Source organism: Aphanomyces invadans (genome assembly GCF_000520115.1).
Source record: "Aphanomyces invadans strain NJM9701 unplaced genomic scaffold supercont1.36, whole genome shotgun sequence".
Taxonomy (NCBI): Eukaryota; Oomycota; class Saprolegniomycetes; order Saprolegniales; family Verrucalvaceae; genus Aphanomyces; species Aphanomyces invadans.
In genome coordinates, this window is record NW_008580181.1 from 183,171 (window position 1) to 207,378 (window position 24,208).

A 24,208-nucleotide genomic window follows, 5' to 3' on the forward strand; every position below is an offset into this window, starting at 1 on the left:
GAGAGATTGCCAATGCAGCTGTGGCAGAGCTGACATTTGAGAACATTCTATCACTTGACCAGATCGGATGAAAGCGGCCTCCTCCACATCGTATCAGTCGACCGGTGTCTGTGCAAGCATGACGCCAGCATCAATCCAGTCGACCCACCTCGTCCAGCAACCCCCACAAGTCCTGCAATGGCTCGTCCATAATAGCTTCTCCTCCGAGTACCCGCCGATACCGGGGACTGCTCAGCAGAGTCACCAAACGCCATGATGAGCCCTGCATCGTTGGGTAGAATATAAATACTGCCGTGCATTATCGACTACGCAGTGATTTGCACCCGCTTGATCAAGTTGTTGTTGTACGTGACGACGTCGAGGGCGCTCTCAAAGCTTACGAGTGATACCCCATCTCATATCTGGCCCTGGCATGCGTTGCAACTCCAAATCCCGTCAAATCGACTCATTTCAATCGACCACACCGGCCTTTTTCGATCGAGATCTGTTGATTGGTGATTGTCTATCATGTGGACTTCGAGGGGCTAGCCAAACATCGTCCGATACTCCAATAATTGCGCTTGCGTATGGCGTGCTAAGCGAGTGAGTGACAAGTCCATTCTGTCGGTTCTTAAGGCACTAGCGATTGGTCGTGATTATGCGTGGCGTCAAAAGGCCATCGCATGAAGGATGACCATTTAGGTATGGTGGGAAGCTACAATAGGCATCTGGAAGGCAGGGTGAAGGAGGGGGTGGGGCTGGCAGTGCACGACAGTTGGTGTCCGTTGAAGTGGCTTGTCCCGCCAGTCGAGTTCACCTTCCTTCAAAGATTCACGAGCCTTCTTCCAGTGTTGAAACCAAATTGTGGGAGACTTCATGCCCGACGATGGCTCGTGGGAGCGAATCCAAGCCACACGAAATGCGGGAGCTCCTGTCGTAGGGGTTCGGCATGAAACCCACGACCGTGCAGAGCTCATCATGCGAGGCTGACTGCTGTGGCGATCGTTGCGTCGATAGTGCCACGCCACAGCCAGGATGGCCCCGCCAGCTATCAACAGTGTGATGCCAAGGCCAATCCAGAGGGAACGATTCGAAGACTTTCCTTCTGTGGGGCGTGGCATTGGCGCAGAGATTGTAGAATCGCCAAAGGGTGGAGTCGAAAATGGTGAAAAGGTGTCAGTTTGCCTTGGCATTGTTGAAGCGACTGGGGGTGTCGAGATTTCTAGGACTTGGCTTGACGACGGAGCTAAAGTTGGGAGTAGGCAACTGCCGTCGGACGATAACAAGGCGATACACCCGAGGACGATCTTGGGGAGTCGATTCGGCAGCGGCTGGCAACACGAGCCATTCTCAAGTCGAAGTTGAGGGCCAGGGCAGGTGCCCAAGGGCAGGGAAAACGATCGGCCACCACAGATGCGTCCAGCAGGAGCTGTGAACACGCCAGGAACTCCAACAACGCTGACGTTGACGAGGGCAGCGTGTAGTACCTCAGCAAGCGGGATACCTACGACAGCATATACCGTCCTCATGGTGGCACTGGAGTAGCGCTGGTTCCGAACTGCTCTGAAGTTGCTCCGCAGCTCCCCTCGTCTTGGTGCTAGGTTTCTACGGCACAAATTATCTCTACAGTGCTGGGTTGACATTTTGTGGTCAGGTGCCTGACACTTTCATGAGCTAAAACTCTCTCATGCGTGATATGGGCACCGTATGCATGAGCAAGGTGAACATTATCGCGAGCTGCCAGTTCCAAGCAGCGTTCGCCCAGGGAAGCACATACTCTAGTTGTAAGCTTCGATGCAGTTGGCCTACGCCACGTTCGCCAGCCAAGCGGATCATCTGCCAGCGCATGCATGAGGTCATCGCAAGCAAAGGCCTGTTTGATTGGAACAGCTGACCTCTTTTATCGTGGAGTCATGAGCTGTGGTGGACTTGTTCGTAGGTGCTCCTCAAGTTCTCGCGCTATCTCTACGTGTCCTCCGCGACGAGCCAGGATCGCCGCCCGATGGAAGTCACAGATGGGTGCCACGTGCTTCTTGAGAAATGCCACGACATGGGAATGGCCAAAGGACGCGGCGTCGTTCATGGCATCAGCGGTGCACCGTTCTTTTCGATGGCGGTGGAGAAATTGCACGACGTTCAAATGTCCATTCCGCGCCGCCTGGTCCATGGCGTCTGACGTGCAGCCCTCGCGGCGGTGTTCGTGGAGGAACTGTACAATCAACAAATGGCCATTCGCCGCCGCATCATCCATGGCGTTCGTCGTGCAGGGTTTTCCAACTTTGTGCAAGTATCGCACCACGTCGAGAAACCCACGGCGACAGGCATCGTCCATCGCGTCGGCCGAACACCCCTCGGTACGCTCTTCGTGGCAAAACTTTACCACGTTTAAGTGCCCGGCTGCCGCAGCGACGTCCATGGTTTGACTCGAAAAGGTGCTTGCCGTGACTTTGCTCTCGTGCAAAAGACGAAGAATCGTCAATTGCCCCGTCGCAGCGGCATGACCGATGGCCGCGTCGCTGCACCCTTCAGTGCGGTGGCTCGCGAGGAAGCGCACGACGTCAACGTGGTTTTCCCGAATCGCAGAGTTCATCGCATACGTGGTGCACCCTTCCTGACGGTGCGCATGCAAGAACTCGACGACGTGCAAGTGGCCATTTTGCGCGGCGCTGTCCATGGCCGACGTCGTGGCGCCGCCCGGACTCGCCCTGTGAAGGACTCGTACGAGTTCGAGATGCCCAAACGACGCCGCCAGGTCGAGCGCTTGGGCTGTGAACATCGTAGGACGACATGGTAGCAGGCGCTCAACGACGTGTCGGTCGTTCCTGGCAATGGCCAAGTGGAGGACAGCCACCGTCGCATTGCGAGGGTAGTAGCAACCGTCGACGAGCTTCGCGTGGGCCACTGTCGGGGGAAAGTACGGCCGCAAATCGTCGAAGATTCCGTCTTGGTAGCACAAGATGGTCCGAACGAGATCTCGCGACGCGAACACGACCGTCGCGCCATGCTGCGCCATTGTCGAGAGGATTACCACGCGTGATATAAATAGCTTGAATATTCGTCGTAAATATGGGCGGGCTACTCTCCTACATGGGGGGGGTTCAGCAAGAATTTGTCGCCGGTCGAGACAGTCGACTCCCCCGGGCCACCAGTGCTTGTGACACTTGTCATGAGCTCGTTCAAGGTGGGGGGTGTGAGATCTGTCCCGACTCGACGCACGACGTTCCCTCGCCGACAAAGATAGACTGCAGGCAAGCTGAACTCGGTGCCGCCCACAACGTCCACGAGGTGGCGGTATTCGAAGGAGTCCGCATTCACTGTAGCTATTCGCACAGCTGTGTCTTCGCTAAGTTGAAGCAGCCTGCGATCAACACGGTGTGTCAGCGCATGGGAATGCCAAGGAAGGCTGCACATGTACCGTGGAAGGAGGGCACTGCAGGACGGACACCGGATCGAGTACAACGCGAGTAGCGCAACTGGTGTATTCGTTGCAGTTGAGGCGATGAACTGGTCAAGATGGCCCAATGTCGTGATGTCGATCAAGGTCGCAACATCGTCGGAGGACTTGGTCAGAGTCGTATCAGATCGGACGAACGGTGGATGGGACGCTTGCAAAAACGAGATCAAGTCGTCGGCAAGCTCCGAGGTGGCTTGGCGCTGAACGAGCTCCTCCAGGGCAGCTCCTTTAGATGGAAATGCGCAGTACATTGCTGGGTCTTTAAACCACACGATGGTTGGAAACGTCGTGATGTCGAAAAACGTAGCGAGCTGGGAGGACGATGACTGGGGGACCACAAGGAACCGGACGTCGTAGGTGGTCCGCACACGGTGGTCGGTCATAATCTGCGCAACAGGTTAGGTCCCATTGAGGTCGACACGGGCGTCATTGTACCTGTTCAGCTGCAGTTATGAGGAGATCGGTCCGTGTGGGTGTCGATGCACCACTGGAGAAGAGCAATCCATACGCAGACACGGCGGGGTCCAACGAAACGGTCGGGTCGTACAAACTGAGCCATTGACGCTGATGCTCCACGACGAAGGAAGCGAGGGATGTGGCAGTCCACGCCCCGGCGTACAAGCTTTTCTTGTTCATCCATGGATCGTACACCCAGAGCTGTGGCCCCACTTGGCCAACCTTGTCGTCTACACGCCAGTCGTACGGGCGAAGTGCGACCACCCCAACGCCGTCCATGGTTGCAAGCGCCTCGACCACCAATCTGTCGGGGCTATGAAGGTCGGGAACAATAGCCAGGGCGACTTGACCATCCATTCTCGCAACGAATGCATTCCAGTCGTCAGTGGACTCGAATTCCAGTACCGGCGACGAGTTGGTGAGCCAGCTCTCGATGGCTTTCGCAACAGGCGGACCGATGTACTTGCGAGGGACGTGGGGCGAGGTACCGTCCAGTAAGAGGTATGCAGGGTAGCCCCGGACGACGAAATTGCTTAAACGAGGCGGCGGATACAGTGCCAGGTCCCACTTCCCAAACGCGAGATCGGGATAAGCTGAAGAGAGCGTGGCTGCAGTGCTTGCAAACGCGTCGACGCTCGCGAGGGAAGATGAATCTGACTACATGGCAAAGCAAGGGCGATTGAATAAGAATGGGCACCAACGTCCCTCGACAGGCGATAGGCCGTACGTACGGATTTGAATGCCACGATGAGAATGGGGCTGGCGTGAGTGGACACCGTCGCGATGTCGGTGACGTCCACGACTAGAACGTCGGCGATCGCCGTCCATATCATGCATAGCCAAAAGCCAAGGCCTCGGCATCCCGTCACGAGCCGGCGCATCCCCGCTCGCGACTCTGCGTCGTTTCGAGTAGACCGCGTAACTGACGCGTCGAGTGTAACCGATACCAATGAAAACGCCGCGCTCGTCATTGTGGACACGAGCGGTCCGTATTTATACTTGAAAACTGTATAGCATCGTTTCCTCGGGGTTGTTGCAGGCCGGATAGGTCGAACGCATCCGGATATCCCGGGCATGTTGGACCAATCAAATTATTGCGTCCATTTTATCGTTCACACCCTTGACAAAAGGTATACTAGTACTCTTCGACAATGGCCATGTCGCACGGTGGCTGCGATCCCCACACGTGGACGTCAGCGCAGCAGCCTGTGTCCACGTTAGCCTGCCAGAAGGTCGCCATGGGGCGGTGCCGCATGCAGCCGTCATTTGGTCGCTAGGCTCGTCTGGACACCAGTCGTCGTCTCACCACAACGTTCTCGAGTGGACGTTGCACACAAGTGTAAGTTCGCCGAGACCGCGACGGCCGATGGACGGACGACACTGCGTCTTCGACGACATGGCAGGGGCGTACTTACTGTATAGGGTATCGTCGAGTGTGGGGCACAGCGGAGGTTGCTTCAACTGAACACACCGATCCACGCGCCACAGGTTCAATGTGCGCGGCATTGCGTTGCAACTGTCGCTCGCGGCCGCCGAGACCCATCCCACGTATTCGAATGTGTACGCGGTGGCTCTACACTCCCACACGCAGATGAAGGGAGAGGACACCCGTGCACCATACGCATGCGGCGACGTCGACATGCCCCTTCCATGGGATCGTGAACCTTCAACACCCAGCGCCGCCGCCGCCCATTCAAACGAACTGCACATGGACGTGTGCGTGTGATATATCATGGAGAGATAGAAAGGCGGCAGCACACAGCGGCCCAAGTCGCCACCACGGGAAAACAAGGGCCCGACTGGTCGGGGCAATGCCCACCAGGACAGATCATAGTTGTGTGGGTGCATTGCCTTTAGTCTGTCCCAGTCGGGATCCACCGACCATTCGGGCGACCGCTTCGTGCGCCGGCAGTGAGCGCCACGCTCCCGTTTGGTTTCCCATCTCGCGGCCCGATTCCACGTATACACTTCCAGTTTTTCATCCATATCATCACCTGGTACTGTGTACATTTCTCATGTTCGAGTTGCACCAATTGGCTCGAACCCTTGACTCTTTACCCACGCACGGAGGGTCGCGAACACGAGGACGTCGTGGGCGAGAATGGCGTCTGTGCCGTCCAACGGCAATTCCACATACTCGAACGCGGTGCCAAGTTGTCTCGCATCGCATTTGCTTTGGCCGCTTGTGAAGTCATGGGGTGAAGGCGCGCCATGTCCTAGCACACACGACGCCAACAGGTGGCGACGATCGCGGCTTCGACTGCACCATGTGCAGGTTGCGTGTGCAGGGCATGTCGCCTGGCTTGGCCCTGGCTCAGAGCCAGTCGTGGTGGTACGACTTGAGCCAGGCGACGTCGTCACCCGAAAGAAACTCACGGGCGGGTAAACAAGCATGGGGTGGGGTGGGTAAACCGTCGTGGGCGGGTATCAAAGGAAGCATCTTGGTTGGCGGAGGCAGCGTTCCTGCAAGGGGATTGGCCATAAACACGGACAACGGCCATGGCGACCCTCGTCTCACTGTGAAATTGTGTTCTTTTCAGCCAATCACAATAGAGTCCACACCGTGCGTTGTGCCCCAACACTCCATTCCCAATCCAGCTGGGGAGGTCACGCATCTCCAACAGAGGTGCATCGCAAGCGAGCGAGAGAGCGCAGGCACCCACACCACGAAAGGACCACTTCTCACGTGACGAACCACCCGAGCCTCCTTTCTACTTCCGCCTTGTCAGTCCCGAAATTTCACCTCCATGAGCATGCCACCCCACTCGTCCCAATTTCCCCGCGACTCGATACCGTTTGTGATGGAAGACGACAACGCAAGCTACTACGACGACGCCGAGGTCCACACCAACAAATCCCGTGTGATTGTCGTCGACGCGAAGGAGCTTGGTGGCGACTACGTCCGCAAGGGCGTCGCGTACAAGAAGCGCGGCGGTTGTACCAACGTCGTGCAGTGCTGCAAGTTTTGCCACATCGTTGCAACGTGCTCGAACGAAGTGATCTACGAAGAAGAACACATCTCGGTCTTCCGTCCGCTCCACCCCGCGAACGAAAGCCATATCCTGATTGTGCCCAAGCACCACGTACGCAACATCAACTACCTCTCCAAGCACGACTTGTCCCTTCTTGTTCGCATGAAGGAAGTCGCGGGCTTCATTCTGTCCCAGCTCGGGTTCCACGTGTTCAACTCGCAGATGCACCTGTCGTTCCACCGCCCGCCCTTCAACTCGATCGATCATGTACACATGCACGCGATGATCCAAGACGTCAAGCCCGGCGCAAAGCTCTCCCGTATGAACTTTGTCGGGTCTGTCAAGTACAGCACAGGCACTTGGTGGTGCAAGAGCTACGATCAAGTGTACGCCCGCCTGGCAAAGCTAGGCGACGGCGACGACAGCTCCATCGGTCGATCTCGGCAAACCCACCGGCTGAAGCGAACCAAGTCGGACGTCGGAAGCTCGTCCAGATAGACGGCGGTGATTCCCACGCCAATAGGTTAGGTCATTTTTTAATTGGATAGGCTCTAGAATATCTGCAGTGTTCTAGGGGCTACCTGGGAGCTAGCTTCAGCCGCGCGCTCGTTGCCTCCATGGCACCCCCGACGCCAGCGACAGTGCAATGCGCTGACAAGCCCCCAGTGGTAGCCGTCGTGTCCGAATGTCGTATGCTGGTGGAAGTGGCGCTGCACGTTGATGTTTTAGTTCCCAGGTCGATCTGACTCGACGTTTTATCTGGTAATGACGAGTTGTCGACTACATTTAGACGTCCTTGTTGTTGGTAAAACGCAATTCGGATAGAATATCCGGACCTCTCTAGGCCGATTTTTGCCCAGCGCCCAATGGGGGTAGCACCGCCCGATTGCATCGACGTGTCCACGGGTCTCGGCGGCGGATGCGCACACGAGCCCGTTCACGGGAGGAAGGTTAGGTTTCCGCGAGCGGCAACTTCGGCGCTGGCTGCTCCATGTCTAGATTAAATGTCGTCTTCTTGACCGACAAGCTACTCCAACGACAGGTCGAGAAGTCTGCAATCCTGATTTTACCACGCCGGCACGACGACGTGGAGCGGCGGCGACAGCACCCTCTCGCAGCCTGAGGAAGAAACAGAGCACAAAACCTTATCTGGTTCCGATGGAGACTGGTCGAACACGAACGAATGCCAATTCCATGAGAAAAGGGAGGTTTCCATGTGGTGTGGTTGGACTCTCCCAGTCACTTCCGATTGCGACAAGAGTGTTCATGCGGGATAGGCATCCAGCTGGAACCCGTTTGGAGGGGACCTGCGCTGGCTATTCTGGTCGCAATATCAGAATGTTTCGCCGAGTCAATCGCTGGCGGCGTTGCCGGAAAAAGTCGTCCCATGCATGCTCGGGCGGCTTTTTTTTCCATGATGCGATCGGCAAGGCACCTAGCTAGGGTCACCATCGCCTTCCCATGAGTGTACAGCCACACGTTTTAGATGACCTCGCAAGCGGGGACAGCAGGGCCGTCCAGCCTTGCGCTTGATTGCAAGCAACATGTCTCTCGACAATACCTTCCTCCACAGCGACGGAGCGCAACTGGAACCCAGTAGAGCACATCGACGACACGCATGCCACGCCGTCGCTCTACATTAACACAAAGCCGAGTGAGCAGCAGGTGCGTCTTCCAGCCATCGGGTAGACCCTTCCGAACATGATATGACTCGGCAGTCGACAGTCGTGTTTGGGTCGGCGTGGCCACGGCAGGCGCCGGCGATTTCAAGCCCACGGAAGATGAATCGAGCGAACGGAGCAACAGAGAACGAGCTCCTTTTCATGTGGCGCAGGGAAATTTCAGTGAAGCGATGGTAAGACAAGGCCTAGCAGATGCCTTTCGCGCAATACAGGAGTGGTTTCGACCCAGCACGTATCATTGGAGCAGTCGAACACACGACCCGAACGGAGAAACATTTGACAAGCCGGTCGTGCTAGACCATGACGGGGGCTATTGTCGAGCCACGGCTGCACTGCCGGGGCTTCGCGCATGATATGGCGATATGGTCACACATCCCTCATGCGACCTTGCCTCCTCGATCGCGCTGAAACGGACTCTATCAGCGCCACTATCACATTGCTGGAAAACTTGCCATGAATGAGCCCACGGTGATGCAGCAAACTGTGACCACAGCGCACAAGATGAAGGCAATGCCAGCGTCGACACGTCAGCGTAGCATTGCATCAGGTTGGTTGATGGTGTTGGTGTCCATGATGATCTCGACGACGAACTGCTGGAGCCACATCTCCTCACGAGAAATACAACACCAAGAGCAGCGGCGGTCGCTGCTCCTGCCATTTTGGTGCAGTGAACATCTACATGTCGTCAACATGTCCGTCGTGATTCGTTGGAATGTCGCGTCAATTCGCATGGCATCCTGTGCACCTCCTTCTTGTGGTCCAGCAATCCTACTCGTTGGTGGCTATTTACACTGCTGCAGCAGAGCGTTTACCGCCGAGTTGCCGCGCGAGACCCTTCTTGGAACTAGCACCAACGCGGATGGGTGGGTGGTCTGCACCGCACGGCAACCCATGTGCCGCTGGCGTGGCCTCCACAAGATTTCAAAATTTTCCCCGTGAGAATGTTGTGCCAAAGCAGTGGAGTGATGTTCAAATATACATTTACAGAGGTTTTGCAGTCTCTATTTTCGAATAATTCTGTATCCCGCATGCATTCCAGTCAGTGGAATTGCGATCGGGCGGCGACCTCATAACCAAAGACATCGCGCCGTCGAACCGTTCCGGCTCCAGACGCATCCTCTCGTCCACAGCACAACACAAAGCAACATGGGAAGCACTCGCCTTCCCGGAGTTGACCGTTTGATTGGATCGTTGGCGACAATTGGCGTCGGAGTCGCCATATATCTTGTATGAATCCTATCCTTATGGAGGATGATGTTCTGACGGCATGCAAACGCAGGCGCATCAGTTCTTGAAACCCAAGGAAATGACGCTGGACGAGTATTACAGGTAGCTACATATGACCCGTTGAACCCCTCGGCCTTCGCTCATGGAAGGTGTCCTTGCTACATGAAGGCAGAAGTATGTAGACCCGAGTACGCTCGTTGGACACAAGGGCAGTTGCGGCTGTGGGAATCTGACGTAATGAACCTACGCACTGCATATCCCCTCTAAGATGTGCATGGTGCAGGTTTATTGTCCTCGCGCCAAGGTCGTTGTGTGCATTTGACGACAGCAACACGTTTCCTTCCAAGTTGGGTCGTATTCCCGTCTTTGTAGGAATACCTATGGCCGTGGAAGTTCGCTCATCCCTTTTATCTTACGTTAGCTTGCGCCCATGACACACCTCCAGATGACGAGCAACCACTCGGCCACCGACGTCGCGGTCTACTCGCACCAAGCTTCGGCGACATACGCGACGCAGCACGTGTTCTGCAAGCAATGCGGCATCCATCTCTTCCACATGGAGCTCCATCGCAACGACCAAGTCGCCATCAATGTCTACACTCTCGAGACGGACTACATTGAAGATCTTCGCGTAGAGTTTCCCCAGTTGTGGTGCTGGTCGCCGACGCGTCCGATCCGTAGGTGGTGTTTGTGCCCCAGGGCGCATATCCCTTGTTCCAGCGCGTGCCGTCGTCGGCCGTCACTGATGGGGAAACATTCCCTTCTCTGGCAAAAGGACCGTCCAAACAGCGTCAGGCAGCGCTGCAACAAGGCAACCAAAATGCTTCGTGCGTCGTCATCTCCATTGAGAAAGTCTTCTTACGGGGTTTTCGCAGAGAATTTGAAAAACAGCTGATGCTGTGGGCTCACTTGGACCCCGGCGCGACGCCCGACTCACCGCCGTCGTCCGACGGCCAGGCCGCATCCCACGATGACGAGGAAGATGACGGTTCGCCAAACAAATCGGTCACGGCCTCAAACACACAGCCGGTCACGTTGGACAAGGTGCACATGTCGTGGCAATTGTTTTGCAATGACGGCGCTGGGCCTATGTAGATTCCAGAGCAAGAGCTCGTGCGGATGAAGTACCAGCTTCAGTATTATTTGCAGGTACGGCGCTTCCTACCACGACTTGCGTGTGGGAACTAAGCGTGCGTCGCAGCGGCATTTGGAAACCAATAGTCAGTCTGCGTCGTGCACCGTGTGACGACGTGGTAGCAACGTCGTCCCAATCAAAACACAATGTACATGTACTCGGAAGGAGCAGCGCTTCGCGTGGCCCAATGGGTGTAGCTCCGCCAGGGACATGCCGTCATTGGCGCGCTCACACGTTGGAGAGACAACAAACACACGTCCATGCAGGAGATTCCCGGTTGCAGTGCGATGCGTGCTTGTCGAATGTTGCTTTCCCCCGTGAGAAGCACCCACAGCGGAGATGGGAACTTCTACGATTGTAGTGAAGTACGAAATGCGTCGGTGACTCAATCTATGGGAGGTTCCTTGCGATCTAGTGCGCCGTTGGTTGTTTGGCGCGACGACAACGTCGATGTCATGTATCGGCGCACGTGACGCCGCGAACTAAGCTGGAGCCGTCCCGTGACTGGTTCATGCAGCAGAGGGCGAAATGTTCGCCGCTTCGGCATATCACTGCACTCCTTGCCGCACGAGGATGCATGCATCTCTGTGCGCAGGAGTGCGCACAACTCCCCTTGTGTTGTTGCCCAAGACGTCCCTGCCTTAATTGGCCAAAATGTTTTATTTTTTGCTAAAAATTTGTATTTTTTATAGCAGGAACTGTATCATACAAGAAGATCCGAACGACAGCGATGCACCTTCCCGTAGTTGTGTGGAGCGACAGCTCCATCAAGGCGCTGGGTCTGAAGGTGACGACATCTGCGATTGCCGCGCCTCATGACACTGTATCCATCGTGATGGTGTGCGGGACGGAGCAGGGCACATTGCTGCTGTTTCGGTCAACCACATCGTCGACGTGGGAGCTGGACTGCCTCATGTTGCGCCACACCGCGCGTATAGTTGGGTTGGCGATGGCTGTGAACGAATGGGGAGAGTTTGTGTGCGTGAGTGTCGACGTGCAGGGATCTGTGGGGATCTGGTTGCTTCGCGACGGTCGGTGCATGGATTGGAAACCCCACGTCGTGTCGGAACTCACACCGTTGTTGGGCCTCCAAGTGTTCAGCAATCAGCGGTATGCCCTCGCTTACGGTGAGCAAGGTACAGATATCTCTACGTTCTCTCGTTGTTTCATGCTTCCGTACACACGCAGGTCGCATGGTCGTGGTGGACACCTGGACGTGTGAGACGCTTGCATGCCTCGGCACAGGCTTCGAGCAAATCCGTCGCGATGTCGGGGTCGGGGAATGCGCTTACGGCAAGGACAAGTCCCATCAGGTACATTCGTGCTGTCGTCCCATGCAGCCTTCATGTTCCAATGCTTGTGGTAGATTGATGCGAAGGTCCTTGTGTTGGGCACGGAAGGGCTATGCAAGCTCTACAATTGGGTGCAGCCGATATCAACGTCGACAACTCCACTGCATGAAGGGGGTGCAGGCAGCGGTGCCGCCAGCGCGTCGTCATCGGTGTCGTACTTGTGGCAGGAGCACTCGTCGTGGGTCATCTCGTGGGCGGCAGACACGTTGGACATGTCGTGCATCCATACAAAAATCAACCCCCAGACAACGTTCGTCGAGCGGACGTATTTTCCCATCCACGTGCGTCCTTTACAAGCCGCAGTGCACTAACTCGTGCATGTCAGGTGCGCTTGAGCCCGAACGCGTCGCTCGTGCTGCTCGTGTGGCAATCCAAGTTTGCAGTGTTTCACCGCACGTGGCTTGAACCGGGCCACGACACACGGCACCACGCCCCCACTCGCACAACATTCTACTTTGGGGGCGTTCATGGCGATGCCGTCGTCGAGTTTGTGGACGGCGGCTTCACTGACAACCACACGATTCTCCTGTCGACAACCAACAACACGTTGTACTCGTTCCCGGCCGTCGTCCGGGACAACGTCACTGCCCAAGTCGGTCAAGTGTTCGTTTTTCAGCAGGTCGACGACATGGAAATCCCTCAGTCCGTCGCATACCCCCTCGCTCGCGTCGACCTGCCTGCGACTCCGCACGTTGTGATTCCCACGTGCCAGTGCCCCCGGCCGTCGCTGCTCGCACCAACGCCTGGTAGACACCAGTGCTGGTCCCGCTTGTTAAATTGTGTCGAGTAGGAATTGTCCGAACCGCCACGACCGAACACCATGACTCAATCGTGTCGTACGTGGGGCCGTGCGGGTGCTCGCTGATTTGGCGGCCAAGGACGTCGCCGCCGCCTGAGACTCTCCTCGCGCTGCCTCTATCGCCCTGTGTGCATGACAACGATGAGGAAGACGGCAATATAACGACATCCCATGCAGTTCTCGACCACGGTACACGAATATCCCCGCCGTGCCACGTAGGAATTAATTATGCCGTTGCAGCAACGTCGAGCGATTCTCCGTTCTCCGCGCCTATGCTGGTAAGGGACGCAGAGTTGTCAAGCCACAAGGTCTAAGCTTCGAGGTATTGAAGGTCCATGGGTATGCCAACGGAAAGCTCAAGCTTCAAGCGTTGGGAGGGACTGCCTCCACGGCAGCAGAGTCCCCGCCACCGCCGATGACGCTCTCGTTGCCCAACGGCGTGCCAAGTTGTCGGATCGTCGCGCTGGCGCACTTGAGCGTTACCCGGGTGTTCAAGCCTTCGGCAGCGGTGTACGAAAGCTATGCCGATAGCCCAACGGGCGGTGGGGGAGGCCCCCTTGGTCTGGGCTTCCAAGCTGCGAAACTCACCAAGATTTCGACGCTTCTGCACAAACTACAGCAACATTCGCTCACGCCAAGACCGTCCTTGCCGTCGCATTCCACCGCCACAAACCACGTGTCGGCCACAACGATCCCTGCGACAACTAGGTCGACAACAGCTCCTTCATCCACGTCGCCTTCGTCGATTCCTGTGCATTCCCCGTCGTCGCCCCTTCGCGATCACCCCGTCCAAAGCCGCGTGTGCTTGATTTTTGCTGGCACGTCAACGGGCCATGTCGTGATCTCCCAGCTGATCCCGAACGTGTCGTGGACAGTCCTGCGCACGTTCCATCGGCATTCGCAGTCCATCACATCGATCTACGTGACGCCGAGTTCACGTGGCACGATGATCCTGGCGTCCGTCGGGGCCGATAGAAAGGTCAGTCAAATGCAAGCTTGAACCACCGGTGCACTGGCTGATGCGCTGATCCTGGCGCCCGAGTGACATGCGTCGTGGTGTTGGTGCGTTGGCTCTTCCGTTTGCTACTTGTGCTGTGCGGACGATCTCTTCCACTGACGTCTGCTTGCAGTACGACTCATGGGACGCGATTGCTCGCGCGTAGATGACGCTGTACGCTGTGCACCAGCACGAACACGACAGTGGGGATCGAGGGCTCGAGGTGGACGTGCTCCTCGAGTGTGTTGGCCATGCCGACGACATTGTCAACGTCGAATGGGCGTTCGAAACGAATCACGTCTTTGTCGAATGCGCTGATCGCATGATGTACATTTGGAGCTTGACGACAGGTATTCTCGAGCGCATCGTGCCCCACGTGATGGTCCACCAGACCACGCACCACAAGCACATGTGGGACCTGCTCCGGCCTTTATCGTCGCCCCCGCGCGGTTCCGCGTCCATTTTACCAAACGTTCATGTCTTTCCATGCGACGTCGACGTACCTGCCGGTCCATCCACGCGCCCATCGTCCCCGTTTAACGATCACGTCACGGCGCTGCTGGCGTATCTGCTCACGTGGCATGACGACGCCCACATCGACCAACTTGTGCGGGACATGCTCGGTACGTCGATTTGTTGTAGAAACACGCGTCCGTCGAGATGTCATCATGACGTCGATGATGACGTTATCGTGTGTCAACCCACGCTAATGGAGATTGGTGAGCCAGGCGTTCGAGAACCGTATTTGACGTACAGCATTGCAATCTCGGGACCGCAAGGGTCGATTTCCGTCCCGCTGCCCCGACCAAAGTGCCTTCATACAAGCAAGTGGCAACATTCCGCTCACCTTACCGCTCAGTTGGCCCTCGCTCTGGTAACGACAAGGGTGGCGCCGTGGTTCAGGGAAGCGCGTGATGTGTGTCGCCTCTAGGTGACGATGTGCACGTCCGTGATGGAGATGACGACCAGCCAAGAGGACCAAGTACTGTGGAGTCAGCTTATCACGCAGATTGCTGTACGAAGTCAGCACCAAGAAGGCTTGTCCATCGTATTTACTTCTAGGTCGTCCTGCCTGAGCGTGTTCCGCAATACAAGGAGCCATCGTTGGAGGCGCTGGCCGAGTTTGGGTTTCAACAACAGGAAGCGAGTCAAATGGCGTCACGACTGCTCTTGCACGGTACGCACAGTCATGTCGTCGGCGAACGATCACACGTCGGTGGTGGTCGTAGGTGTGATCAAGCGGCTACCGGAAAACCTCCGCAGCACCAAGGCCGCAGCGTACATGACCAAGTTTCAAGTCGAGTTGCAGCAACTCGACAAGCGGCCTGGAGGTATTGCAAACTTGTTGATGTGCATTTGATGACGTTCCCGTGGCATGACGTTATCGTAGGCTGGGTGACGTGGCCAATGGAAGACGTCGTGACGCGGTTGGGGTCGTACTTGGTAGTGTTGAGCATCCTGGGAACGTGCTTTCCCGGCGAAATCTCTCCGTCTTGCGCTCGCCAAGTGTGCGAAGTCCTCGTGGCATGTCTCCAGGGTGCGTGGCGAACGGCCAGGATGGAAGTCGTGGTGACAAAACGTATGGAGTAGGCCCGAGCCATGTGGCGATCGTCGCGGCCGAATTGCTCGCGAAAGGCCTGCTCTTGTTTCGACCGCACTTGACAGACGTCGGCCAGCTCGTCCTGCAGCTCATTCCACTCACGTTGGACGACGATGCGGCGAAGAAGCGCCTCAAGCAGGCGTCGATGCGGCTCTTGGTCGAAGTGGGGACGTGCGAAGCGTCGTTTGTGTTGACGGTGCTGCAGCAAGAAATGAACGTGAGCGACCGGTCGATTGCATACCGCGAGGGTATGTCATCATGACGGTATCTCTCGATCACGTCACGACAACGACGTGGGCAGGGGTCCTGGCGTACTTGATGACGTGGGTGAATCTCCAGTTTCGACAAATGGTGCGGCATTTGCCGGCAGTCGTCGACACCGTGTTGAGTTGTTTGGACCCGACCAAGCCAGACCGTCGCAAAAAGTGTCTTGTCATGGTATGGCCGCCTACATGCGGCGCTGGCTCTTGAGAATAGTCTCATTCGAATGGAATGTAGAGCACCAAGTGCCTCCATGACCTCGTCAAGCGATTCCCGATGGTCGATTTCCACAAAGCCACGCAGCGCCTGGCTGTGGGAACGATGGACGGCGTGATCCTGCTGTACGACCTCCGTATGGTACGGCAAACCTCTGGCATGGACCCTCGTGACGTCTTCCGCACTTGTTGGATATAGGCGACAAAGTGGCGCGTGCTGGAAGGCCACACCAGCAGCATTGGCGCCGTGAGCTTTCGCAAAGATGGCGGGATGTTGAGTACGATCCACGGTGGACGAATTTGTTTGTGATGTCAGGGCTGTAGTATCGTACGGCGCCAGGGAAGCCATGGTGCGGTGGTGGAACATTGGAGCGGGCGGTCTCTTTACGCTCCTCAAGGTGCAGCAGTCGTGTGTGCGGCACCTCCAACTTGCCCCGATCCTGTCGCGGCAACCAGCCGAGTTTTCCAAAGTATGTTCTTGACGTCGGTGGCTAAGTCTGACACCTTCTTTGGTCAGGTGATTCAGACATGCCGTTTTCGACAAGCCGCAGAAGACGGGTCCGAGTCCAACACGGTGTGGCTCACTCGCGAAGACGAGTCGGTCTTGCCGCTCAACTTTCAAATCTAATGGATCGTTGTCGACAAATTGTATCGTTGCACAGTATGTTCGCATGCAGCCTCGCACGGCTCATTTGGACACGACTCGGCATGCCATGACGTTCAGTGTGCAGTGCTTCCAGGCCACGAGTATGCACATCCTGTACTCCAGCATCCACTTTACCGGCACAAGACTCTCTATTGCGGCAAGCCAGACCACCTCTCGCTCTGCCACTCACACAAAAGCTTGCTGTGAGGCCCAAGGGAAGGACTCATCGCTCCAAGAGAGCATAGAGTTCGACCGCCATCGGACGGACGGCCATGCGCTTCGAATGCCGCAGTTCTCGTCATAAATATGCTTATCCGTACGATTGTGATTGTATCCGGACAATTTTCAACCAACATTGCAGTTCCAACAGGGATGCTATTGGGAACGACGCGGCGATGGCGCCGATGGCCGGCGGCGCTTCGTTTGCATTCCACGTCCATCCCACCTCCATTACCTCGTGAGAGCATGACACCAATGCTTCGCCAGTATTTGGAGCGTAAGCAAGAATACCCAGGTACACGTCTGTTGTTGGCACTCAACGTGCCGCCGTGTCGGACCGCCATGATGGCTGCGCTGTGGATTAGGCTGCATGCTGTTGTTTCAAGTGGGCGACTTCTACGAACTCTTCGCAGACGATGCGCGGCGAGCTTCCCACGTAAGTTGCCACGTCGCCTCGCTCTACCTCCACCCGAATGACACTTGTCAATGCTCCGTAGCTACTCAACCTCACCCTTACCCGCAAGACAAAGCCCAAGGTGGGCAAATCCCCCGATGCCTTGGACGTTATGTGCGGCTTTCCGCTCTCGTCCTTGCACACGTACGTTGAGAAGCTCGTACGACACCACGGCGAAAAGGTCGCCATATGCAACCAAGTTGAGGTACGTTCTTGTTGTCGGTAGTTGTTTCGAGGAATGTCATCGTGACATTCCAACAACTCCAAAAGAGATATCCTGGGCCGCCACCATCGTTTGCTTTCCCGACGACGACGTGTGCACTGCTTTATTCAAGCTCTCGCCCAACAACGAGACAGACTCACTACCTTTGCTTGATGAAGTAGTCGGCCTTCGCCGCCAAGCAGCGCGGCGGCGTCGGGATGAACAGCCTCGTTCAGCGACAAGTCGTTCGCGTCGTTACGCCAGGGTCGTTGACGGAGGACTCGATGTTGATGCCGACGCAAAACAACTACCTCGCGGCCTTGTCACGGCCACACGAGTCGACGACATGTCAGATTGCGTACACAGATATTTCCACGGGCGAGTTTCACGTCCTGCATGTGCATGTGGACGACGTGGACAGTGAGCTATGCCGGCTCCAACCGTCCGAGCTCTTGGTGCCGTCCCTTCCGAACGGCAGCGACACGGCATGGTGGCTGCAGCGCATTCAGAACGCCAAAGCTGCATACTCGTGCGCCGTTACGATACGTCCACCCCCAAACAATGCGGCAGACAACGCTTGGGCGTCCGCCATGATCCGCGACTTCTTAGCGTACACACACGTCGCGTCCGGGGTGGTGGTGGCGCCGTCCACGGATGCTTCAGACTCTTCTTCAGTGGTGTCCAAGCCCGCAATGTCGAGTGCACGGATGGCCGCCACGTCTGTCGTCGAAAGCAACGCCAAGCAGGAGGTGGATCGCATGCGGTTTGACGTGAGCGTATGGCGGTCGCTAGAGCTGACCAAGGTATGGCAGCACGGCATTCCGTTGCTTTGGAAGTCGAGACCTCCGTCGTTGATGCGAAGCCGACACTCCTTGGCGTGCGCATGTTACGTTGGCCGGTGTTCGTGGTCCTGGCATGTCATCGTGACATCTCGATGCCATCGCGAGACCGTTCTCATTGCTTCGATTGCAACTACCTGATCGTGATGTTCGCGTAGTCTATTCATGGCCAGCGAAAACACACCCTCCTGGACGCCATCGACGCCACCAAGACTGCAGGCGGCGCCAGATTGCTCAGTGTACGAACCTCTCCTGGTGACATGGCTCGAATTGTTTTTTGCCGTCAACACTTCAGCTCGATCTGCGTCGGGTTCAAATTCGTTCGAGTTGAAACGAGCTGCGATGCTAGCGTGGAGCTGAATGCATCGTTCTTGACACGACGGTGGACGTAGCAACATTTGGCGGCGCCGCTACTGGACGTTGCCAGCATCAACGAACGCCTGGATGCAGTTGAAGCCCTCGTGAATGCGTCGCATGTTCTTCAGAAGCTTCGAGGCCTCCTGCAGGTCCGAAAGATCGATTCCACCTTCGACAACCTTGATGAGAGCGGCGGGTTGTAGGACTGCGGAGATGTCGAGCGATGTTTGCAGCGCTTGTCCATCGGCGGGACGACCGGAACGCCCAAGGATCTCAAACGCGTACTCGATTACACCACACCAACCCAAATGACGTTGGCCCTAGATCAGCGACACCGCTGTGGAATGCCAGAACATCCTGCCGCTCTTGAACTCGATGACGTCACCTCTCTTGAAAACGTGTCGGCACGCGCTGCAGCAACCTCAAGGTATGTGCGGGTGGTCGGCAGCACGGTCACCACCATCCCAATGCAGTTGTGACCCTGGCCAACGAGCTCAAGGAAGCCTTGATGGATGATGTGGTCCAGCTCCATCACAAAGATGGCTTTATTCGGCCAGGTCGGTACCTTGGCAGGACATGTTCGGGCGATGCCACCATCACTTACACGCCGGCGTGACAGGGTACTCGGAGGAATTGGATGGTTGGCGAGCGCTGTGCAATGAAGAACACGCCATCTCAGCGCTGCAAGCGACGTATCAGCGCAACACCGCCAACGCCAAGCTCCGCATTGTCCGCAAGAAACTGCAGCTCGGGTGGTGTGTCGAAGTGCCGCAAGCCACCCCAGTTCACGGTAAGATGGCCCGACCGTTCCAACCTCGTCATGACAAGTGGCAGATGCGTCGTTTCAATTGATTCAAACCACGACCAAGGCCCTTCGCTACCGCACTCTCGCGCTGGACCAACTCAACCTCGACCTCCACCATGCCAACGACCAGGTCCAAACATCGTCAACGTCAACTACCGCTCAACTCGTTGTCGATTCGCGTCATCGTAGCGCATGGCTGTGGAACAAGCCTTGCTAGACAAGTTCACCGCGAGCGCCGTGGCACTTGCAGCACCCCTGCATGAGATGGCGAGTGCGCTTAGCGTTCTCGACGTCATGTCATCTCACGCGCAAATGGGTACGTTTCGCGACACGTGTGGGAAGCCAGGCGACGTCGTGCCGCTACTACTGTCGATGAAGGCGTGTTGCCTGGAATGACCGAATGACCTGCTAGCTCTCGATCATGCGTTGGTGCGACCGACGCTGACGACGGATGCCACGTTGGCGATTGTGGAAGGTCGCCACTTGATCGTTGAATCCGTTCATGAGCGCACGTGCCGGTCGTTTGTGCCGAATAGCGTGCATCTGTCGCCTCCAGCACAGAGTGCATGGGTCATCACGGGGCCCAACATGGGTGGAAAAAGCACCTTCTTGCGGCAAACCGCGCACCTTGTTGTGTTGGCCCAGGTACAGTTATCATACAGGGAACGCCGTCGACGGGAGGCTCGCACGCCGCCTTGGTGCAACCTCCCTCTGCGATTCATGCATGGGTTGTTTGGCTGACGACGTACCACGTAGATGGGCAGCTTTGTTCCAGCCACGTCGGCGACCATTGGGGTTGTCGATCGCTTGTTTAGTCGGGTACGAGAGGAAGCGTGCACGGGGGTACTCCATGGGCACGTGCAATGGATGGTAGGTCGGAGCGTCTGACGATTTGGCGTCCGATCGAAGTACATTCATGGTCGAAATGCAGGAAACGGCGACGATATTGCACCAGGTTCGTACTACACGACAATGATGGAATGGTTTGCAGACGGCCTGCCAACACTGTCCATTAGGCCACGTCGCGGTCGCTCGTGTTGATGGACGAAGTCGGCCGTGGCACGTCGGTGCAAGATGGGCTTGCGATCGCCCAAGCGGTGGGGCGGCGCTAACCCCGCGCGCAGTTTGGGTCAAAGTGTGGTGTGTGTAGGTCGTGGAAGAGCTGCTGGACCGCCGCGCGCGGTTGCTGTTTGCCACGCATTTTACTGAGCTAGACAAAGCGATTGCGCGAGACGCCCCGGTGGCGTACCACCACATGCAAGTCGTCGCCAGGTCCGTCGAATCGCTATCGCTGACCAAGCTTGATCGCGACTTGCTCTAGTGGAGGATCGCTGGTGTTTTCACATCGAGTGGTTCCGGGGGTGGCGTCGGCGTCCTACGGCATTGAGGTCGCCGCGCTGGCGGGGTGTCCTCGTCACGTCGTCGAGCGCGCCAAGGCGCTCGTGGAAGCGCGTGCGAGTCAGCCTCCAGGCAACGACCTGGCGTGAGCGACGCGGGCGGGCGACGGAGGGCGGAAAGATGCCTGTGAACCAATGCAATCTCATGCGTGCTTCTTACTTTCATCGAGGGACCCCAGTCTCGGCCAGCCTCGAGAGTGGTGAAGACATGAGTGCGTTGAATGGCTCTTTCAATTCAATGTCGCGTTCGGTAGCCCAGGGACGTTGTACCGACCTAGCGGAGGGACTAGCTCTGCTTCCACGTCGGTCCTGCCAGAATTTGATTCATTTGACACACTTCCGCACGGTTTCCAGTGTTTCAACTTGCAACAGCCATCCATGACTTGTAAGTGCGGTCCCAAGACCTTGTCGCCGCCATGCCACGAAAGCTTGTACCAGTATCATGGCCTGCCTAAGCCCAATGCACTCCCTCGACTTGGACTGAGTACAGAAGACGCCGCACGACGTGGCCACGTTGCTTCATTCGCTGACAGTGACCGCTCTTTCGTTGTCAGCTAGCTCTGCCGCGCCGACGCTTCGCTCAATATGCTGCGCTTAATTCGCTTCGCGCCCGCCATCCGCTTCGCACCGACGTGAGTGAGGTGGTTCACGTACTGCATCGTAGCTACGTCGAGCTGAACTTTGCCTTTTAGGATCTGGAGCATCTTGAGTGCCTTCTCTCGTTCTCGAGCCTTGGCGGAGTTGACCCTGCCGCTTTCCTCGAGAACGCCGTTGGGGAAAAGAGATCGGAGCGACTTGGGCTGCCGGCGGAGCATGCGCTGGGCCATGTGCTTCATGCGAACGTCCTTCATGATCGCTTCAAGGGGCGACAGTTTAGTTTCCTTTTTCCGACTTGACGCCCATTTCTTGGCGGCGGCCGCGGCGAGCGGCGTTTTCTAAACGTGGCATCATGTAGTGTCGTCAGGGATCCGCACACGACAAGATTGCCGTCGTACGTTGAGTTGAGTATGCAGCAGCGCCGCCCGCAGCCGGTCGTTTTCCCGCGTGATCGCGTCGAGGGTGGCTTTTGTCAGTACATGCAGCGAACACAGCGCAGTTGCTTCAATCGTGGCTGGCGCCTTGTCCGTGTCGAGGCTGCCAAACACGTCCCCCGCGTGCAACTGGTTGAGCACAACACGGTGGGGTTTGGACTTGCCCGCGCGGGGCAAGTGGGGCTCGGTGAGAACGACGTCGACTGTTCCGGCCTCGATCATGTACAGCGCCAGGTCCTACGCATCGATCTCGTGCTAGCCAACGGCTCGTCTGCACCACAATCTCCGCCACGCAAAACGTACGATTTCCCCCTGGCGAACGATGACTTCCCCAGCGAGAGCGACGACTCGTTCGAGCCCCTGGACGAGGGCTACGATATCGTCCAATTCCATCGTGTAAAACAGCGGCACTTTGCGCAAAAAGTCAACATGCAGCATCAACGTGAGCTGAACGTTGAGCTTGGGAGGCAGCCCTTCGAGGCCCGTCGCGGTCGCCACATGCGCTTTCTCTTCGCCCAGAACGCTGTCGTAGTAGTGCATGATGCGTGCTTGGAGGTCTTCTGTTGCGTGGTGTGCAATGAGCCCCGTGCGGATCGCGTCGACCTGCCTCGCATGCTCGTCCGCCACCAGGTTCACTTGCTTCATCAGAGTTGCGCACGTCCCAAATATACTACCAAACGACAGCGTCGTCGTCAATGAAAATGCTCGTCCCGTCGAACCGCGCCGTACACGACGCCGACGGACACCGTGGCTCTCGACCTGCGACCGTACCTTGCATTCACAACGATCCCAAGGAGGAGCAGGGTACTCGTTGCGTGCATTTCGACCATCGTCTTGGGGTTCAGCGACGCGCCCGACGTCGCGGCCAGCGCTTGGTAAAAGGACCCGATGTACTTGACCGCCGTCGTGTCGTTGGCGACAAATGGGATGGCCCTGAACATCCAAGACAGATCAAGTCGACGCCAGGCGATCGAAACACGTTTGTAGGTGTGTCGCACCACTTGCTATCGTTTTTCTCCCATGCCGTCATGACGTAGTACCCGCACGCTACGTAATGAAGCGCGACGAGGTAGAGAATTCCAAGCAAAAAGAGTCGCAACAAGCTCGAGTTCATCCGCCGACTCATCCTGTGCATGAACGTCACGAACACCGTCGACTGGGCCATGTGCACCGCCTACGCAAACGCTGTCGATGACCACCCGTTGTTTCGGCCAACGCCCGGCGTCCGTCGGCCACCCGCGGTTGCGTTGGCCACGCGGCTCGAATGCACGTACCCGCAAAATGATGCACAGTCGTATAAACTTGAGCGACGGATATCGAATGTAAGCGCCCCGGCCGAGGAACGACGACGGCACACTGCCCAAAAAGTCGAGTGCGAACCATCGCACGATGTATCGCTGTCGGATCCGCGCCGCGTCAAACACCTCCTGGTGCGTGAACGGGTCCTCGTACGACGTTTGGAACCGCACGAGGACGTCCAGGACGAGGAGGGTGTCCACGATGACTTGGATGTCGAACATGGTTCGATTTGTGTCGCTCAGGCCAAACGCAATGTTGGCAGGGATGTAAATGAGCGCGTAGCACGTGGCAAAGGCAAGCACCGAGTCCCAGTACATCTTGAAGGGGGAATGCATGGACAAAATGTACTCTACGACTCACAGTCAGGAGCGGGCGTCGCGGCTGGCGACGGCAGTACTTTTGTTGGGATCGCGCATCAGCTTCGCATTGTCGTTGGCCATTTGGTTCAGCTCGCTCTCTAACCTGTCCGCGTCCAGGATCTGGTCTTTGTTGTACGAGGCAAACTGGTGAAAGAGCCTGGCCACTGCGCCACACACCATGTCAATGGAAGGCGGTGCATGCATGGACAGTGTCGCACCTGCTCGAGGAGCATGAATGGCCGACCGACGCGGACTAGGACTTAAGCTCAATCGAGGAACTGATTGTCGGCTCCGACGCATATTGCTTCGACGATGTGGGGACGGAACGGGCGAGTCCCCCGCGGCACATGGCGGGATCTCGCTGACGGTAGGCGGGAGCACTCGCGACAGCGTTGGCCCACAGCTGTGCCCACTCGCATTGCTTGCTCTGGACCTCGAACTGCGCATTCCAAGTGGCGGCGACGACGTAAA

At 56.9% G+C, this 24,208-nt stretch overlaps 7 protein-coding genes across 20 annotated transcripts; 4 read left to right on the top strand and 3 right to left on the bottom strand.

The window, feature by feature from the left end:
- Positions 1–811: 811 nt before the first annotated feature.
- Positions 812–3,014, bottom strand: H310_12102. Of its 2 annotated transcripts, XM_008879051.1 has the most exons (3): positions 1,875–3,014; positions 1,684–1,815; positions 812–1,637 (listed from the first exon to the last, which is right to left on the bottom strand). In XM_008879051.1, the coding sequence occupies exon 1, from the start codon at positions 2,990–2,992 to the stop codon at positions 1,880–1,882; it is 1,113 nt and encodes a 370-aa protein (XP_008877273.1). In that variant the 5' UTR covers positions 2,993–3,014; the 3' UTR covers positions 812–1,637; positions 1,684–1,815; positions 1,875–1,879. The 2 variants fall into 2 exon arrangements, with proteins under 2 accessions (XP_008877273.1, XP_008877274.1); XM_008879052.1 differs by having other exon boundaries at positions 1,684–3,014.
- On the bottom strand, positions 3,014–4,799 carry H310_12103 (hypothetical protein). Its single transcript, XM_008879053.1, has 4 exons — positions 4,621–4,799; positions 3,869–4,546; positions 3,395–3,819; positions 3,014–3,337 (listed from the first exon to the last, which is right to left on the bottom strand). The coding sequence occupies exons 1-4, from the start codon at positions 4,768–4,770 to the stop codon at positions 3,055–3,057; spliced, it is 1,536 nt and encodes a 511-aa protein (XP_008877275.1). The 5' UTR covers positions 4,771–4,799; the 3' UTR covers positions 3,014–3,054.
- Positions 4,800–6,486: 1,687 nt separating this feature from the next.
- H310_12104 (hypothetical protein) lies at positions 6,487–7,482 on the top strand. The gene has a single exon (XM_008879054.1). It carries the CDS (start codon positions 6,637–6,639, stop codon positions 7,357–7,359), a length of 723 nt encoding a protein of 240 aa, XP_008877276.1. The 5' UTR covers positions 6,487–6,636; the 3' UTR covers positions 7,360–7,482.
- A 2,094-nt stretch (positions 7,483–9,576) lies between these two features.
- H310_12105 lies at positions 9,577–11,070 on the top strand. 2 transcript variants are annotated; one of them, XM_008879056.1, is made up of 9 exons: positions 9,577–9,770; positions 9,823–9,872; positions 9,939–10,004; positions 10,054–10,138; positions 10,192–10,401; positions 10,452–10,597; positions 10,646–10,814; positions 10,866–10,919; positions 10,972–11,070. In XM_008879056.1, the coding sequence occupies exons 1-9, from the start codon at positions 9,690–9,692 to the stop codon at positions 11,014–11,016; spliced, it is 906 nt and encodes a 301-aa protein (XP_008877278.1). In that variant the 5' UTR covers positions 9,577–9,689; the 3' UTR covers positions 11,017–11,070. The 2 variants fall into 2 exon arrangements, with proteins under 2 accessions (XP_008877278.1, XP_008877277.1); XM_008879055.1 differs by having other exon boundaries at positions 10,192–10,597.
- A 543-nt stretch (positions 11,071–11,613) lies between these two features.
- H310_12106 lies at positions 11,614–16,836 on the top strand. 2 transcript variants are annotated; one of them, XM_008879058.1, is made up of 19 exons: positions 11,614–12,041; positions 12,094–12,218; positions 12,272–12,538; positions 12,583–13,003; positions 13,048–13,245; positions 13,297–13,334; positions 13,388–14,035; positions 14,220–14,676; positions 14,782–14,927; positions 14,985–15,068; positions 15,116–15,230; positions 15,283–15,384; positions 15,444–15,590; positions 15,644–15,901; positions 15,955–16,091; positions 16,152–16,271; positions 16,329–16,407; positions 16,454–16,599; positions 16,647–16,836. In XM_008879058.1, the coding sequence occupies exons 1-19, from the start codon at positions 11,636–11,638 to the stop codon at positions 16,755–16,757; spliced, it is 4,005 nt and encodes a 1,334-aa protein (XP_008877280.1). In that variant the 5' UTR covers positions 11,614–11,635; the 3' UTR covers positions 16,758–16,836. The 2 variants fall into 2 exon arrangements, with proteins under 2 accessions (XP_008877280.1, XP_008877279.1); XM_008879057.1 differs by lacking the exons at positions 16,454–16,599; positions 16,647–16,836 and having other exon boundaries at positions 16,329–16,446.
- A 304-nt stretch (positions 16,837–17,140) lies between these two features.
- Positions 17,141–21,592, top strand: H310_12107 (DNA mismatch repair protein MutS). Of its 10 annotated transcripts, XM_008879061.1 has the most exons (19): positions 17,141–17,289; positions 17,360–17,430; positions 17,492–17,653; positions 17,833–18,453; positions 18,648–18,728; positions 18,882–18,995; positions 19,050–19,127; positions 19,171–19,273; positions 19,320–19,403; positions 19,466–19,636; positions 19,681–19,781; positions 19,841–19,967; positions 20,064–20,296; positions 20,408–20,470; positions 20,526–20,606; positions 20,668–20,748; positions 20,802–20,923; positions 20,973–21,248; positions 21,303–21,391. In XM_008879061.1, exons 1-18 carry the CDS (start codon positions 17,148–17,150, stop codon positions 21,136–21,138), a joined length of 2,601 nt encoding a protein of 866 aa, XP_008877283.1. In that variant the 5' UTR covers positions 17,141–17,147; the 3' UTR covers positions 21,139–21,248; positions 21,303–21,391. The 10 variants fall into 10 exon arrangements, with proteins under 10 accessions (XP_008877283.1, XP_008877290.1, XP_008877289.1 ...); XM_008879068.1 differs by having other exon boundaries at positions 20,973–21,592; XM_008879067.1 differs by having other exon boundaries at positions 17,492–18,453.
- On the bottom strand, positions 21,262–24,208 carry H310_12108. 2 transcript variants are annotated; one of them, XM_008879070.1, is made up of 8 exons: positions 23,956–24,208; positions 23,776–23,901; positions 23,354–23,727; positions 23,078–23,253; positions 22,851–23,012; positions 22,383–22,749; positions 22,044–22,316; positions 21,262–21,983 (listed from the first exon to the last, which is right to left on the bottom strand). In XM_008879070.1, exons 1-8 carry the CDS (start codon positions 24,182–24,184, stop codon positions 21,603–21,605), a joined length of 2,088 nt encoding a protein of 695 aa, XP_008877292.1. In that variant the 5' UTR covers positions 24,185–24,208; the 3' UTR covers positions 21,262–21,602. The 2 variants fall into 2 exon arrangements, with proteins under 2 accessions (XP_008877292.1, XP_008877291.1); XM_008879069.1 differs by having other exon boundaries at positions 22,044–22,749.

Bases quoted from the DNA above. Each gene is read 5' to 3' on its own strand.
- H310_12104 (XM_008879054.1), top strand. From the start codon at position 6,637: ATGAGCATGCCACCCCACTCGTCCCAATTTCCCCGCGACTCGATACCG.
- H310_12105 (XM_008879056.1), top strand. From the start codon at position 9,690: ATGGGAAGCACTCGCCTTCCCGGAGTTGACCGTTTGATTGGATCGTTG. The intron at 9,873-9,938 runs GTAGCTACATAT...TGCTACATGAAG, and splicing joins ACGCTGGACGAGTATTACAG to GCAGAAGTATGTAGACCCGA. The intron at 10,920-10,971 runs GTACGGCGCTTC...CGTGCGTCGCAG, and splicing joins AGCTTCAGTATTATTTGCAG to CGGCATTTGGAAACCAATAG.
- H310_12102 (XM_008879051.1), bottom strand. From the start codon at position 2,992: ATGGCGCAGCATGGCGCGACGGTCGTGTTCGCGTCGCGAGATCTCGTT.
- H310_12103 (XM_008879053.1), bottom strand. From the start codon at position 4,770: ATGCGCCGGCTCGTGACGGGATGCCGAGGCCTTGGCTTTTGGCTATGC. The intron at 4,547-4,620 runs GTACGTACGGCC...TTTGCCATGTAG, and splicing joins TCATCGTGGCATTCAAATCC to TCAGATTCATCTTCCCTCGC. The intron at 3,338-3,394 runs GTACATGTGCAG...TGTTGATCGCAG, and splicing joins TGCAGTGCCCTCCTTCCACG to GCTGCTTCAACTTAGCGAAG.
- H310_12106 (XM_008879058.1), top strand. From the start codon at position 11,636: ATGCACCTTCCCGTAGTTGTGTGGAGCGACAGCTCCATCAAGGCGCTG. The intron at 14,677-14,781 runs GTACGTCGATTT...TTGGTGAGCCAG, and splicing joins ACTTGTGCGGGACATGCTCG to GCGTTCGAGAACCGTATTTG. The intron at 14,928-14,984 runs GTAACGACAAGG...TGTCGCCTCTAG, and splicing joins CTCAGTTGGCCCTCGCTCTG to GTGACGATGTGCACGTCCGT.
- H310_12107 (XM_008879068.1), top strand. From the start codon at position 17,148: ATGCTATTGGGAACGACGCGGCGATGGCGCCGATGGCCGGCGGCGCTT. The intron at 18,454-18,647 runs GTATGGCAGCAC...ATGTTCGCGTAG, and splicing joins GGTCGCTAGAGCTGACCAAG to TCTATTCATGGCCAGCGAAA. The intron at 20,297-20,407 runs GTACAGTTATCA...CGTACCACGTAG, and splicing joins ACCTTGTTGTGTTGGCCCAG to ATGGGCAGCTTTGTTCCAGC.
- H310_12108 (XM_008879070.1), bottom strand. From the start codon at position 24,184: ATGCGCAGTTCGAGGTCCAGAGCAAGCAATGCGAGTGGGCACAGCTGT. The intron at 23,254-23,353 runs GTACGTGCATTC...GCGTTTGCGTAG, and splicing joins GACTGTGCATCATTTTGCGG to GCGGTGCACATGGCCCAGTC. The intron at 22,317-22,382 runs GTACGTTTTGCG...ATCGATGCGTAG, and splicing joins TCGTTCGCCAGGGGGAAATC to GACCTGGCGCTGTACATGAT.